This window comes from Geotrypetes seraphini, chromosome 4 (assembly GCF_902459505.1).
Source record: "Geotrypetes seraphini chromosome 4, aGeoSer1.1, whole genome shotgun sequence".
NCBI classification, from domain to species: Eukaryota; Metazoa; Chordata; class Amphibia; order Gymnophiona; family Dermophiidae; genus Geotrypetes; species Geotrypetes seraphini.
Genome location: NC_047087.1, coordinates 179,802,975 through 179,820,439, shown reverse-complemented (window position 1 = coordinate 179,820,439; position 17,465 = coordinate 179,802,975). Strand labels below are relative to the sequence as shown.

Genomic DNA, 17,465 nt, shown 5'->3' with positions numbered 1-17,465 from the left:
AAATTAGGATGCCATATCTGTTGTGACAATTGTGACTGTTGTGACAAAGTAGCTGCACTTTCATGTAAAGCACTGTGCATTTGTTGAATCATTATCACAAGATGATTATCACATGCATGGCAAACCTTGAAAATTATACCAAATTCCTTCTATACATTTAAACTGCAAATTTGTCCATTGCTAAATCTCTTCCTCTGTTACTCCATCTAGGAGCAGTCTCCTCTTCTCTTCCTGTTCTTTTATAATCCTGCTTCCAGCTCTAGTCTGTACTAACATCATATTCTGTTGCTATACAGCCCATTTTGCTGCTAGATCTGTCTGATTATACATATATTGTTCCCATGATTGATCTGTCTTTATCATGGGCCTTAATTTTACATAATGCCAATGTCTTGTCTGTATATTGCTGCAGTAATCAATCTAATATCAAGGGTAAATGTTGAACTGGATGCCTCCCAGAATCAATTAACCCTCTCTTTTTCCATTTTAATAAATGTAATTTAACTACCCCTAAAGCAATGTTCTTCAACCTTTTGACACCTATGCACCGGCGTAAATAAAATTATTATTTTGTGGACTGGCACCGGGATAAGTCGTGCCCATCTCCATGCAATCTCCACCCCAGAACCCCCCATAATAGTACTAATTATAACACCATTTTTCCATTCATTTTTCATATATACACACACAATATAATTGTATTAACGACACATAATAGTTAACCACAAAATTAAAATGCATAAAACACACTGTCTGCTTTTCAACATTCATTCCTACCAGAAAACAGATAACCCCATGCAAATGCAGGACCAAAAACTAAAAGTACTAATATTTACAAACAAACTCTAAGATGCAAGACTCTGCAAGCAGTACAACCCCAGAGGAAAAGAAACAAATGCATTTCTTCCTGAACAGACAGCAGATGTAAATCAATCACTAAATAAAAAATATAAAAGCATTCCCCCTACCGTTGTTGTCTCTCTCTCCATGCTGTGCCTTGCCTTCTGGTCTGCCCCCGGTGTTATCTTTGGGCCGGTCCACAGTGCGATCAACGCAACGTCTTTGGGCCAGCTCCTTAAGTGCTGCATTGCACAAAGCTGTGGGCAGCGGCTCCTCGCGCCTCATCTGGAAGCCTTCCCTCTTGACATTGCGACATCAGAGAGAAGGCTTCCGGTTCAGGCGCAGGACGCGTGTAGGAGCCTTTTCCCACGGCTTTGTGCACTGAAGCCAGCCCGAAGATGCCACATTGATCACACCATGGACCAGTGGCTGAAGAACACTGTCTTGGGCCCGATGGACGTGCCAGCCGTGCGGACCGGCAGAAAATTTCTATGGACCGGCGGTTGAAGAACACTGCCCTAAAACATATGCAGAATCTGAATAAACAGTAACTTTTTTTCCTATATTGTCTTGTAAAACCTGGACTAATGCTGCTAATTCAGCTGTCTGAGCTGAATATTTATTTGATAGTAAACGGTAAGTTCTCTACTCAGTGCTATCAGTATCTCTATCATACGTAGTGATAGCAAATGCCGATCGGTTTGCAGCAATAGAACCATCTATGAAACAAATATATCCATCACATAGGGGTTTATCATACTGCAATAACACTTGTTGTGGAATTAGAACTGAACACTCATGCTCAGTACTGTCTTGTATCCCTAAAAAGGTTTAAAACACTTGTGCTGGATCCTTAACCTTTAATTTAGGCCAAACATCTACAAAATCTGTGGTAAGCAGAGCCAAATACTTCCCTATACGCTGACTAGTAAACACTACTTCTGGCAATTTTAGAATGTTCAAAACATCATGGGAAGTAAGAACTGTGATATGACTGTATGGTAATAAATCCATAATTTTCTCTACCAATGTGGCAGCTTCTACTACTCCTTTCTCACACTGAGAAAACCCCATTTCCACAAGTGTAAAACTTCGAGATAAATATTGTCACTTTGCTGCAAAACAGCACCTCAGCCAGGGGCTCCATTATGTAAATGCACCTGTACCTCCGTCCCAATCAATGGTAAAACAAACTGTGGTGCTTCTCTAATTGCCTGTTTTAGCTCCTGTATAAGAACAACCTGTGCAGGATCTAATTGAATTTTATCTCTACTCTGGATGTTCCCTTTCAATTTAGCCCTCAATGGAAGTATTCTACAATAATTAAGGAGTCCTAAGAATCCCCTTAATTCCTTCACTGTCTGTGGTAAAGGTGTTCCTTCTATTTCCTGCACTAAATCCTTAGTTAATACTCGTACTGACTTACCTAGGTAATACCCTAGAAAAGTAACTTCTTCTTCTGCTATTTGTAATTTGTCCTTATTGACTACATAACCCTGTTCACACAAAAAATTAGAAAGCCTGCATCTTGAACATCACCATCTCCACAGTTTTTTTTATTTTTGCTGTTATATGCATTGCCTGTGGGACTAAAGGGTCAATTTTTTTTGTTTGTTCACACAAAAAATTCAACAGCTCAATAGTATATGTCACATTATCCTCCAGGGTAGGTGCAGATAATAATAAATCATCTACATAAAATATGAAATGTATTCCTGATAGGAGCTGTTCTTTAAAAGTTTGCAAATTATGCTTTAATATTCTGGAAAACATGGAGGGGCTCTCCGAGAGCCCCTGGGGGAGGCGTTCCCATTGATAGCGCTTACCATTAAAGGTAAAGGCTGTATAGGGACGTTACCTTGGATGTAGTAGAATAGTATAAAATACATTTTTCAAATCAATAACAGTTAAATTCAGTATTGTTACAGGATTTGCAACCACAGGATACTCAGGCTTTATTAATTTATTCAAGCACCTCAAGTCGAGCACTATTCTATATGAGCCATCTGATTTCTGTTTGAGAAACAAAGAGATGTACATTCCTCTAGAATCCCTTCTTTTACTAATTCTTCAATTATAGGTATACTTCCTGCTACAGCTGCAAGCTTCCTTAAACATTTCAATTTGTACAGAGTCTACAGCTTTCACTTTCCCATATTTCTTCCACAATTCTTTAGGGACATGGTCTAATACATGCTGCACTACCTCCTCTTTCTTAGAGGGCAAACTCTCTTTGGGGGGAGGGGGTAATCCTACCCAGAATGTAGTATGTAGTGTTTGACCCAGAACACCCATATCATCTTGCATACTCAATAATATTGAGTGCACAAATGATGGAGACTTGCTTGTTTGCTCTCCTATTCGCAAAGATGTCCACATAAATGTTTCCGTGACTCCGTCTTTCATCCCACTGACATGATGATTCTGGTTCAAACACTATTGTGGCTTCCAATTTGTGGCATCTCTCCCTAATAAATTCACTGAACACTCAGGAGCATATACCACTGGCATATGCAAATTTTCCCCTCAATTTGCAGAGATACATTTTTCAACAAACATTTTGCACTTTCTTGCCCTTCTATCCCCATATTGGTAATGCTCTCTTCTAAAACCACTGCTCCCACAGGGATAAAATTTTAAATAGTCATAGTAGCTCCAGTGTCCACAATAAAACTATGATCATGGCCTTTTACTTCAATTTGAAGGCAAGGGCCCCCCCCCCCCCTTTACTCTTTGGAATTGTGAAAGAAATATACTGGGATAGTCAATCCTGATTTCAAATCCCTCTCCTGGCACAGGGTCAGGTTCCCAAAATTATGGCTGCTGTGATGACCAGGGTTGCCTTCCACCTCCATGTCTGTAACTGCCTCTCATAACCCCCAAATTTCCTCTTCCTTGTCCTCTCATTTGACTACCTGCTCTACCTCTTCCTCGACTTGCTGCACCCTTTCTGCACTCCTGACGAAAATGCCCATACCGTCCACAAGTCCAACATTGGACCTGCGACCTCTCTATGTTCTCAGCCCAATTTATTTGAGCTAACTCCATCACTGTGTCTTTCTTATCCCGATCCCTTTCTTTTGCCTGCTCCTCTTTAATCTGCATTGCTAAACTCCTCACCAACTACCTAGAAAACCACAACTTACTCCACCCTACACAGTCTGGTTTCAGAACCAATTACAGCACAGAGACACTACTAGAATCCCTCCTGGACACAGCTAGACAACACCTCAGCACAGATAGAAAAATGCTGATTATACAACTAGATCTCACTGCAGCAGTGGCGTACCTAGCATGTGTGACACCTGGGGCCCATCATTTTTTGGCACCCCCCCAACCATCTGTACGAAAAACATGATTTTTAGTAACAAGCCACACGTCACACATGAGTACCTAGGAAAAGGCAGCATCTTACATACTGCAATGAGAAGTACAACAGCAATACACCCATTGTAAAACTAAACAAGCCAGACTAATACAGATCAATCCTGCAGTCAATCCTAACAGAAAACCATGCCTTTCGAATACACAGAACACAGAAAACACCTTTGCCTAGTATGGAATAAGTAATCACAAACTTACCCCTCCCCCTTTTACAAAACTGTAGTGTGGATTTTAGCCACGGTGGTAACAGCTCTGACGCTCATAGAATTCTGAGCATCAGAGCTGCTACCACCACGGCTGGCGCTAAAATATGCTCCACAGTTTTCTAAAAGGGGGGATAAAATAGAACTACATAGATAAAAGTTAAATTGAACCAGCAAGAAGCTGGACTCTGCATACAATGCAATATTACAGAAACAGTGACACATGTCTCCTAAAGCAATAAATAAATAGAAAATTTTTGTTCTACCTTTGTCTTCTCTGGTTTCTGCTTTCCTCATCTTCTTGTTACTCTTTTCCTTCCATCCACTGTCTGCCATCTCTCTGCCCCTATATGGCATCTTCTCTCCTTCTATGCCCCTTCCAGAAACTGTATGCCTCCCCCTTCCATCTCTCCTTTCACCCCATTGGTCTGGTATCTGTCTCCTCTCCTTCCCCCCTGCTCTGGCATATCTCTCTCCGCTCCCTTCCTCCTGTTCTTCCCTGGTCTTCCTTCTCAGTTTATTTTCTGCCTTTGTCTAAATTCTTTTTTACTATTCAGTCCTCAATTTCCCTCTTTCACTGTGTCTACCTATAGCTTGCCACCTCATTCCCTCACTCCTTCCAGTAACTAACTCTATCCTCTTCTCTCAATCCTGCATGTGCCCTTTTTTTTTTCCCCTCCCCACTTCCTTCCAGCATCTGCTCCCCCTTTCCCTCACACTTCCATTCAGCAGCTGTCCTTCCTCTCCCCCACACTTCCATTCAGTGTCCGTTTCCCTCTCTCTACCCCTTCCATCTACTGTTCACCCTCTATCTCGCCCCTTCCATTCACTGCCCTCTGTGCTTTTTCTATCCAGTGTGCACCCCCTCTCTCTCTCTCTTCCATATGGCATCTTCCCTCTTTCTATGCCTCTTCCATAAACTATCTATCCCGTGCCTCTTCCACTCCCTTCAATACACATGAGCCTCCACCTTCCCCTCCTACTACACCCACCAAACCAGCTAACTTCACTGACCTGTATTTTTTCCCTGTAAATAAAACCTTACCCACTATTGTACACTCTTGCATATTCCTATTGTACCCTCTTGTATATTCCTGTCAACTTCATTGACCTGTACACTCTAAAAATTGTTAATTCCTGTCAACTTCAATGACATATATATTCCAAAAATTGTTAATTCCAATGTTATCTTCGTTTGTAATCTTAATTAATTGTTGTGAACCGCCTAGAACTCTCTGGGTATGGCGGTATACAAAATAAAATTATTATTATTATAAAGTTATTATTCTCTCCTTTGTACATGATTGATTTCAACTCTGTCACCTCTTCGTTTTTCTCTCTCTCTCACCACCACCCTCCCCTATGCTCTGGCATCTCTCTCTTCTCCTTTCTTTCCTTCTCACCTCACAGTCTGGCATCATCCCTTCCCTGATTCCCGGCATCTCTCTCCTTTCCTTTTCTTCCATCTCTCCCTCCCCCTCCATGCTCTGACATCTCCTTCCTTTCCCCCTTCCTTTTCTCTTCATCTGGCATACCTTCCTCCTTCCCTCCATGCCCTGCCGTCTCTTCTTCCCTTTAAGCCCTGGCATCTCCTTTCATTCCATCCAGTTGGGTAGAGCAACACTCTCCCCAATTATCTCCCCCTCTGCTCCCTTTCCTCCGGGGTCCAGCAGCATTCACAATTCACTGCTGTTGCCGGCTTTAGGCCTTCCTCTCTGTCGGGTCCTGTCTTCATGAAAACAGGAAGTAGGCAGGATCTGGCAGAGAGGAAGGCCTGAAGCCGGCAACAGAAGAAAATTGTAAACGCTGCTGCTGCCCAAAGAAGATAATGGCACCAGGCCTTGGAGCACCCGAGGCAGACCGCTTCTCTCACCTCCCAGCCGAACCCCCGCTGACCCTCCTATCTCTCCCCCCCCAAGTTAACCTTTCCGACCCTCCCAGCGAGAGCAGCAAACCTCCCTCCAGTAGCGTCGGCTACTTCGCGGCTTTCTCCTGCTGGTGCAGCGTCGCTGATGACGTCATCAGTGACACGGCAGAGGGAGGAGAAAGCCGCGAAGCAGCCGACGCTACTGGAGGTTAGGTTTGCTGCTCTCGCTGGGAGGGTGGGAGTGCGATAGGGACTGGGCTGGCTGTGCACCCCCCCTAAGGCTGCACCCAGGGCGGATTTCCCCCCCCCCTGTCCCCCTCTTGGTACGCCACTGCACCGCAGCATTTGACCTGGTGGACCATGACATACTACTACAAATACTAGATTCAGTAGGAATCACAGGTAAGGTACACACATGATTTCAAGGATTCCTACAAACCAGGACCTACAGAGTAAAGGCAAACAAAGAAAAATCAGAACCATGGTCCAACCCCTGCGGCGTACCCCAAGGATCACGTTTATCCCCAACACTCTTCAACCTCTACATTGCATCCCTCGGCACCTGCCTAGACAAATTAGGTTTAACCTCCTATAGCTATGCAGACAACATCACCATTCTCCTTCCTTTTGATCAACCAATGCCCTCCATGATAGACACATTACACAGAACACTAGAAAAAGTAGCAACATGGATGAAAGATCACAAACTGAAACTGAATCCAGACAAAACAAAATTCATACTCCTCGAAAATAACAAAACCCCAACCATAACCTAGTAATAAACTCTATCACATACCCCATTCATCCCACTCTAAAACTTCTGGGAATGATGATAGACTGATGCTGTACCATGCAGCCACAAATCAACAAAACAATACATAAATCATTCACAGTCATGAGAAACCTAAGGCAAGTTCGAAAATTCTTCGACAGAAAACAATTCCAGCTCGTGGTCCAGTCCCTAGTCCTAGGTCTTCTAGACTACTGCAACATCCTCTTATCTCCCCTTCCCCGCAACCATGATAAAACAACTACAAACAGTACAAAGCACAACTTTGAGACTTATCTATTCTCTGAGGAAACATGACCACATCACAGCAGCATACCTCGAATCACACTGGCTCCCAATACAAGCAAGAATACTATTCAAATTGTACTGTCTACTATTTAAAACCATTAATGGAGACAGCCCAGCCTACTTAAACAACTGCCTAATCCAAACTACCACAACCAGACATAGGAGAACCCACATACCATTCACGCACCCTCCAATTAGAGACGTCAAACGAAAAAAAAACTGTACAATGGCCTTCTAGCCACACAAACAGCAAAACTAGACTACCAACTCTCCAATTTACTGATCACGACCCCAGACTACAAAACTTTCAGAAAAGAAATAAAAACCATGCTATTCAAAAAATCCTTAGACACACTAACACCGCAAGAATCATCTCAATCTCCTAACATTGCAAGAATCATCTCAATTTCCTGTACCAACCCGCTCCACTCTGTAATGCCTCTGGAAATGTCCAGATAACTTCTTATGTAATCCGCCTTGACCCGCAAGGTTATGGCGGAATAGAAATCACTAATGTAATGTAATGTAATTACCTTCTTTTGCATCTGCAATAACTCTTTATCCTGTTTACTTTGCTCTTCTGCTAATCGGCAGAAATGAGTGAAATTGGAAACCATTTCTGTCCTTGCACAATTCTCTAAACCTACCATTGTATCTAATCTAGTTTGTATATTTTTATGCATAGTAGATTTCATTATCTTAAAAGCAACTGCTATCATCCCTTGTGCAAAAACTGACAGAATATGTCAAGTGATACAGTAGAATTTGATAATGCTTTTTGTCTGTTTTAACAAATGTTTGGATAATTTCCTAAAAGAAAAGTCCATAGGCCATTATTAAAATGGACAAAGTCTACTGCTTATTTCTAGGATAATCAGCATAAAATCCGGTTTACTCTTTTGGGATCTTGCCAGGTACTTGTGAACTGGATTGAGCACTGTTGGAAATGGGATATTGGGCTTGATGGACTTACGGTCCGTCCCAGTATGGTAACTCTTATGTTCTTATGTTCAATTTGTTTGATGGTGAAAAGCCTGGAAAGGAGACGGGTAGAAATACCATTTGAAATTTGCTGTAGGGTCTCAAACTACACAGATTAAAACATGTAATGGATGTAAAGTTTATAACATGTAGGAGAAGGCTGTTATTGTTTCATGGTCTTCTTTACAGGTCTTTGTGGAAGCTGGATATGTGCACATCTGTTTTACCCCAGATAGAAAAACTGCTACTCAGCAAATATGAAAGGTGAGAAGGCCATGGAGTAGGTTTCTTCTAGAAAACAGAATAACATGGAGTTAGGGGGCAATATGGAAGTCACAAAGTGGAGGAAAGGAAAGGTGAGCTGATAAACTTAATGCAGTTTGTACACTGAGGCAGGCTTTCAGATATTTCCCTGAAAAATCTATTGCTTTATTTCTGTCTTATTAAAATACCTTTCTAAATAAATCTGTTCTAAATAGAAACTGGGGCAAGAATTTTCCTGATAATAATTCTATACTTTTTACTGACTGATGACGTTTTTCTCCTAACAGATATCCTTCCTGTGTATCTCAGTGCAGATGAGATTAATGAATCACAATTATTATGATGAAAATTACAAGCTCTCTTACTATGATACTCTTGTTTCGTTGAAACCAGTCTCTTCGTAAGCAATAAAATGGTATTTCTAGTATGACAGACATGCCATTCCTGAACCTTTGGGTAGTCAATTCCTTCTCACGAGAACTCTTGTAGGGAATTTCATTTGCATAGTTTTTTGCTCCTCTTACCTCTGAGCTGTTCAACTCAGTTGTCTTCCTACAAGCAAGCCAGTAGGAGCTTGAGTTTTCTTTTTGTGTTTATTTCTTTAAATTTGAATCTCTTTCACTCAGTTCTTTTGCAAGGCTTTCAGTACTGCTGAGGATCCCCCTTAGTTTGAAAATATTTCCAGAATGTTAATTTTTTTTAAAAATGGTTAAAAATACCCAATTTTTTTACATTTTTTGAAAAAACACAAATGTCAAATTGAAATTATAAAGTAACGAGATTAGCTTATAAATTGAAATTGTATATTTGAGAACAAAGTCGTGTCATAAAATAGACAAAATTTTACGGTGATAGCTTCATTATTACAGGAGCCCACAAAAGGCTAAACTTTGAAAATGTTTAGCATGTTCTAATTTTTTCTGCCCACTTTGAGACTTTTTATGTATGTCAGTTTCAAAAACTGAAAATCTGCATTAATTCTATTAAATAGAATGTAAAAAGTTGTATAAGATTAAGTTTCATTTGTTTTTGCTTCAATAGCCAAGGAAATATTTTGACTCAATTTGTCAAAATTGTGCAGGTATGCTATACATGGTCGTGGTATGATATCAAACAAAAAGGTATATCTCCACAAGAATTCCACTGGTGGATCTTAATCTTTACCAGAGTTCATTTGGATCATGTAAGATTCAGCACACAAAATTTCATCAGAATCCATGATGGTGAGGTGGGGAACCCTATACCAATTGACATGGAATGAAGGCTGGAAAAACCCAAAGAGGTGCTAAACAACTTCTGCTGGGACTGCCTGGATATCAGGGGCAGAGATTTCTTTCTGAACTCATTAACATGATGTTTGAGGCCTATATAATTGAAAAGGGCTGCAATAGCGGCCCTGGAATAGCGGCCCTGCTCGCGTCAAGGGGTTCCCCCAACAAGAGCACAGCTCCCCAAGAACAATGTCATACACAGGTCGGGGATGCTGGGTCACAGGACAAATTAGATGATAATGGCTCTATTTTAATGCCTTTACTTTCCCAGTCAGGGTCCTCTGTAGCAGGGAATACCCCTGAATCCGCGTGAGTTCAAGACCCAGATTTGGGGAGGCTTCTGATCATGTCAAAGACCCAACAGTGTGCCAACTGTGTAAATCTGCCACGCTTATGGGTGTGATCACAGAATCCCTCCAAGAATTGAAGCTAGAAGCTTCTCTGTCCTCAGCCATGCAGTGCTTGCTTATGAGCAGTAACAAGGCACAGACCTCTTGCTTTTCTTTGAATCAATACACTACAAAAATGCTTGCGGATTATTGGGAGGCTCCGGAGGAGCCCCTTTGGTGGCCAAAGCCATGTCTAAGCTTTATCCAATGGAACTACATTTAACCAGTGTTTTGTTCCCCAATGGTGGAGTCACTGGTAGTGCAGGTTACAAAGTATACTTCCCTCCCAGTGAAGGTGGCGTGGTATTATCCCAGGACAAGCAGGCAGCATATTCTCATGTATGGGTGATGTCACCGACGGAGCCCCGGTAAGGACCACTTTAAAAGTGCATCGCTGCTTTAAGACTTTAGAAAGTTTGTGATAGCCTGAACCACACATGCGCGAGTGCCTTCCCGACCGACGTAGGGCACGCGATCCCTTAGTTTTCTTGTATTCCGCGGAGCTAGTGAGACGCACTTCAGCTTCTGTTGAAGTTTCTTTTTTATTAGCTTGCCTTCCCGCTCTCGCGGATTGTGATTTTTTTTATTTATTTATTTTTTTTTTTACTAATTTGTTTCTTTCTATATCATTCTTTCTTAAAAAAAAAAAATTAAAAAAAAAAGAGGACATCCCCTGACTCGATGCCGGTGAGGTCAGGAAAAGTATTGCAGAAGTTGAAGCACCTTCAACCTTCGGTGCCACTTCCTCAACGTCAAATGACCTGAGATTCAGATCTCTTGAATGATTCAGAGCCTGTTCTATCTGACCATGACAGCTCTTCACCAACCTTCTCAAGAGCTTCCTGTTTTAACTGAGAAATCTTCATTTTCTAAATTTTTGAGAGAAACGTCCGAGACCATGTCTATTCCTCTTCATGCTAACTCAAAATGGTCTAAGGAGTTTCTAGATGCTTTAGATTTTGATCCACCTAAGGAACTCCTCAGACTCCCTATTCATGATATTCTACGGGAGACCTTTTACAAAAATTTGGAAACGCCACTTGCCATTCAAGTGGCTCCTCGTAAATTGGGACTCTTTGTATAGGATAGTCCCTATTCCAGGATTTGATAAACCCCAACTTCCTCATGAGTCTGTCCTGGTTGAATCTACCTTAAAGAAATCCTCAGGGGATAGTGTGTACGCCTCTGTTCCTCCTGGTAGAGAAGGTAAGACTATGGACCAGTTTGGCAAGAGGTTTTTCCAAAATGCTATGCTAGCCAACTGGTCTGGAAACTATACTTTTCATTTCTCTCTCTACATGAAACATCTGATCAAGCAAGTTGCTACATTCCAAAAATACCTACCAGAACATAACCTTCCTGCTTTTCAACTTTTCATGGCTGACCTGCTACATCTTCGTAAGTACATGGTTCATTCCATTTATGACACTTTTGAACTCACTTCCCGGGCTGCAGCAATGTCAGTTGCCATGAGACGTCTGGCCTGGCTTCGAGTCTCAGAGCTGGAAGTCAATCATCAGGACAGGTTGGTCAATGCTCCTTGTCTGGGGGACAAACGTTTTGGTGATTCTACTGATACCGCTACCCAGAAATTGTCCACGCATGAAACGTGATGGGACATTCTGGTGAAACCCAAAAAGAAACCACTTCCTTCTCATCCTTTCAAACCACAATCTTCTTATCGGAGAAGATTTGCTGCAAAATCCACAGCTCCTGTTCCACCTCAACCAAGGAGACAGAGACAGCAACAACCACATCAGCAGCAGCAAAAGCAACAGCCTGCTGCTCAGAACATAGCCAATGTCACCATTCTACAAACTGCCTCAGCCCATCGAAGGCCGTCTTGAATTTTACACAGCTCACTGAGAGCTCATAACATTAGATCTCTGGGTCCTCAACATCATTTGTCAGGGTTATACTCTCAATTTCCACACCCTTTCACCAGACCATCCTCCAAGAGAGTCTGCTTTGGACCCTGCACAGTCCTCCCTTCGTCTTCAGGAGGTCCAATCCCTTCTCCTGCTGAATGCTAATCAAGGAAGTTCCCCCCTCTCAGCAGCAGCAGGAATTCTATTTCTGTTACTTCTTAGTTCCCAAGAAGACCAGAGGACTGAGACCCATCCTGGATCTCGGAGCTCTAAACAAATTTCTACTCAAAGAGAAATTCAAGATGTTATCTCTCGCCCTGCTTTATCCTCTCCTCAATCAGAATGACTGGCTATGTTCTCTGGACCTCAAGGAAGCCTACACACATATTCCAATTCATCCGGCTTCCAGGAAGTACCTCCGGTTTCAAATCAATCAATGTCATTACCAGTACAAGGTTCTTCCCTTCGGCCTGGCATCTTCTCCCAGAGTTTTCACAAAGTGCCTGATTGTGGTGGCTGCATCTCTCTGTTCGCATGGCCTTCAAGTCTTTTCTTATCTGGACGATTGGTTGATCAAGACTGTCTCGTCTCAAGAAGTGGTCCAAGCAACATCTCAGACCATTTCTTTTCTTCAGGTTCTAGGATTCGAAGTCAACTTCGCCAAATCGCATCTCATTCCGACTCAACATCTGCAGTTTATTGGGGCCATCTTAGACATCATCCTCATGAGAGCCTTTCTTCCTCCAGATTGCCTTCAAACTCTCATAAGTCTGTGTCAGCAACTGCTTCCTCTTTAATCCATCTCTGCCAGACGCATGATAGTTCTTCTAGGCCACATGGCTTCCACTGCAAGGCTACATCTTTGCACTCCTCAGTGGACCCTTGCTTCCCAGTGGTCTCAAGCGACAGATCGTCTTTCATAACATATATCTGTGACATCTTCTCTTCTGCAGACGCTTCACTGGTGGGTGACCTCCAATCTATCCAGAGGTCTCCTTTTCCATTTACCCCCTCATCACAAGGTCATGATGACAGACACATCCCCTTATGCCTGGGGGACTCATATGGACAATCTTCAGACTCAGGGTCTTTGGACCGCCAGGGAACAGAATTTTCACATCAATCTCTTTGAACTCGGAGCAATTTTTTTATGCCCTCAAGGCTTTTCATCATCTCCTCTGGCCTCAATTCCTCCTCCTTCGCACAGACAATCAAGTAGCAATGTACTACATAAACAAGCAAGGAGGCATGGGCTCTCTCCTGTTATGCCAGGAAGCCCAAAAAATCTGGACTTGGGCAACGGCTCGCTACCTGTTCTTGAAGGCAGTCTATATACAAGGGGAGAAGAATTCCCTAGCAGACAACCTCAGCAGAATTCTTCATCCTCATGAATGAACTCTCAGCTCTGCAACTCTCCAGTCCATCTTTGCTCAATGGGGCACTCCACAAGTAGACTTGTTTGTGGCCACTCACAATCACCAGTTGCCCCAGTTTTGTTCCTGGCTTTACTCCCCTCTTCGTCTGGAAGCAGATGCTTTTCTCCTGAAGTGGACGGGACTGTTTTTATATGCATTCCCTCCAATCCCTCTCATGTTGAGAACTCTGTTCAAGCTCAAGAGAGAAGCTGCCACCATGATTCTCATTGCTCAACGGTGGCCCAGGTAACATTGGTTCTCCCTTCTAATTCAGCTCAGCTCCCGGAAGCCCATACCTCTTCCAATACTTCATACTCTGCTTACTCAGAATCAGGAGTCTCTTCTACATCCCATTCTGCAATCACTGCACCTGACAGCTTGGTTTCTCTCGGGTTGAATCCATCTATTTTAATCTTTCTCAACCTGTTCAACAAATCCTTGAAGCATCCAGGATACCAACCACTCAACAATGTTACCAGCAAAAGTGGACTAGGTTTTCTTCCTGGTGTCTGCTTCTTCATCATGATCCAACTTCCTTGGCAGTCGAATTGGTTTTGGATTATCTTCTTTCTCTGTCTGATTCTGGACTCAAATCTACATCGGTCAGAGTTCATCTCGGTACTATTTCAGCTTTTCACCTGCCAGTAGAGGGAAAACCTCTCACTGCTCATCCTTTGGTTTCCAAATTCATGAAGGGACTTTTCAATGTGAAACCACCTCTCAAGCCTCCACCTGCCATCTGGGATCTTAATGTGGTTCTTTCCAGTTTGGTGAAACCACCATTTGAACCAATGGCCACAGCTCATCTCAAGTTTCTCACCTCCTGGAAAATGGGCTTTCTTATTGCTCTCACCTCTGCCAGGAGGGTCAGTTAGTAGCAGATCCACCCTTCACAGTTTTTCATCACGACAAGGTGGTTCTAGGTACACATCCAAAGTTTCTTCCAAAAGTTGTTACTGAATTTCATCTCAATAAATCGATTATTCTGCCAGTTTTTTTTCCTAAGCCTCATTCTCATCCTGGAAAAACCGCTCTACATACTTTGGACTTTAAACGGGCCTATTACATTGACCAAACAAAGCCTCACTGAACATCTCCCCAACTGTTCATTTCATTCGATCCAAACAAATTGGGGCATCCTGCCAAGAGAACGATTTCTTGCTGACTGGCGGCCTGCATCTCGTTCTGTTATGCTCAGACTGGACTGGCACTGGAGAGTCGTGGCACAGCCCACAAAATTAGAGCTATGGCTGCTTCTGTGGCTTTCCTCAGATCTACTTCCATTGAGGAAATCTGTAAAACTGCCACCTGGTCCTCAATTCATACCTTCACTTTGCAGTTCGGGCTATTGTGAACTTTCTAAAGTCTTAAAGTGGCGATGCACTTTTAAAGTAGTCCGTACCAGGGCTCCATCAGTGATGTCACCCATACGTGAGAATATCTGCCTGCTGTCCCTGGATAACACCTGTTACGGTAAGTAACTGTGCTTTTTAAGGATACCCAGAACCGCAGATTAGATTTTGTACACAAAAGGCTCTTTGAGACAGAGGTCTCAGACTCCAGTTTTTAATGATAGGGGTGGATTATGTGACTGATGCTCTGTACGACATTTTCAGAGTAGTGAGTAAGATGTCTGCTTACTCCATTTCTGCCTGCAAGATACTCTGAATCAGACAGTGGGCGAGGGATTCTTTCTCCAAGGTGACTAAGTAATCTGCTATTCCAGGGACAGTTACTTTTTGGAAAAGACCTCGATGATCTTATGGCCAGCATGCAGCACCATAAATCAAAATCCTTGCTGGATAGCAGGCCTCAGGGCCCCAAGGGGGTCTGGTTGGAGTAATTTTTGACCTCCAGGCATTATCGCTAGAACTCTGGAGGGCCTTCAGGCCAGATGATATTTCAGGTCCCTAGGCAAAGATTTGGAGGGGCCAGGCACCCTCAGTCCTCAGGTTCCCGCTCTGCCCCAGCTCTGAAAAAACAGTTATTACATCAAGCCATCAGCTGAGGCTCCTCACATCGGAGGGAAATTAGTTGCCTATTTGGAGGCAGGAGCAGAGATCACCACAGATCGCTGGGTGCTGGAAATAATATGGGAAGGATACAAGCTCGATCTTTCATCCCCTCTTGGATCTTTTTATAGACTTCCGGGCAGTCAAAGTCAGAGCAACAGTGCAAAGATTGCTAGATCTGGAAGCCATAGAGCCCGCCCAGAGGAAGACTTTTAAACAATCTTCTTGAGGTCAATAAAGGTTTTCAACTGTTCAAGAATAAAGAAAATATAACTCAAACCACCCAAACGTATTAAGCATTTACACGGATAAAACAGCTTGAATGAAGCCCCAAGATTTAAAACTTTTTCTGTCTTAAGAGCTAGAAAAGCCTTACAACTTTTGTGTTATTTTAGTTGTGTCTAGAAAAATCCAGACTTTTTGACTATGAAAAAAAACTTTGAATTGCAGAAGTACATTTTCATAACATTATTCAGATCTTGTTCAAAAATAGACAGCAACCAAAGTAGTAGATTTTCCATTACTGATTGCTCTAAAATCTGAGACAAATTGTTCAAATCGAATCTCTGATAATCAGACGAACAGAAGATAATGGAATATTATTATCCTAGATATTTCTCTCAGACATTTTCAAATAAAACACTCTATTTATAGGAGGAACCATATCTGAGGAAAAATGTAACACTTCCATAAAGTATTTCTTAAGCATATCTTTAGGCAAAATACCAAGATCCATTGGAAAATTTAGAAATTGTGTAAATTCAATAAACTGTTCTGTCCTCTATGAAATATTATCTTTTGCAACAGTAGATCGAACATGAGAATTGCCATACTGGGAAAGACCAAAGGTCCATCAAGCCCAGTATCCTTTTTCCAACATTGACCAACCCAGGTCCCAAGCACCTAACTAGATCCCAAGTAGTAAAATTAGAAAATTCTTCGACAATGCTCATAGTCCAATCCCTAGTCCTAGGTCTAGTGGACTATTGCAACATCCTCTATCTACCATGCCCTGCAAACTTGATAAAACAACTGCAGACAGTACAAAACACGGCTCTCAGATTGATCTACTCGCTAAGTAAATTTGACCACATCACCACTGCCTACCTAGACTCACACTGGTTACCAATACAAGCACAAATTCAATTCAAATTATACTGTCTATTATTCAAAGCAATAAATGGCACTTCCCCCACTTACCTAAACAACTGCCTAAATCAAAACCTCACTACTAGACAAAGGAGAACCCAGACCCCATTTACCTTCCCCCAATTCAATGGCACCCAGCGCAAGAAGATGTTTGACAACCTACTAGCGACGCAAGCAACGAAACTTGACCACACCATCTCCAACTTGCTATTAACAACGAGCAACTTCAAATCATTTTGAAAAGAAAATTAAAACCCTGCTATTCAAAAAATTTATCCAGATGTCTTAACTCTACCTCCTGCTCTCCTCCTTCCTTACAAGTTCCCCCTCAAAGTCTCTCCCTCTCCGTAATTCTTTCTCCTCAAAGTCTCAACCATGTAAACAGCTCCCCAAACTGTAAATTTCCTGGAACTGTCCAGTCATCTTTTTGTAATCCAAAACCCTAAATTATAATGTCCAGCTAGTTTCTTTCGTAATCCGCCCAGAAATGCAAGGTACGGGCGGAATAGAAGTCATTAATGTAATGTAATGTAAAACAGATTCTATGCAGCTTATCCTAACATAGTAACATTGTAGATGACGGCAGATAAAGACCCGAATGGTCCATCCAGTCTGCCCAACCCAATCCAAATTTTTTTTTATTTAGTTTTTATTTTTTGTAATTTTTCTTCCTAGCCATTTCTGGGCAAGAATCCAAAGCCCCACCCGGCACTGCGCCCGGGTTCCAACTGCCAAAATCTCTGC

General features: G+C 42.3%; 1 protein-coding gene across 15 annotated transcripts in view; it reads left to right on the top strand.

Annotated features, from left to right (window-relative positions):
- The window catches only part of KATNB1 (katanin regulatory subunit B1), a 301,411-nt gene that overhangs the window by 247,128 nt on the left and 36,818 nt on the right, over window positions 1–17,465 (top strand). For 12 of the 15 annotated variants that reach the window (XM_033941728.1, XM_033941724.1, XM_033941731.1 and 9 more), the window contains one exon: window positions 8,543–8,617. The exons of 2 other annotated variants lie outside the window; for them this stretch is intronic. In XM_033941728.1, coding sequence (XP_033797619.1) covers window positions 8,543–8,617 — 75 coding nt within the window. Of the gene's footprint in view, window positions 1–8,542; window positions 8,618–8,904; window positions 9,374–17,465 lie in introns of those variants that run through there. One more of the 15 variants, XM_033941730.1, reaches the window with a different exon arrangement.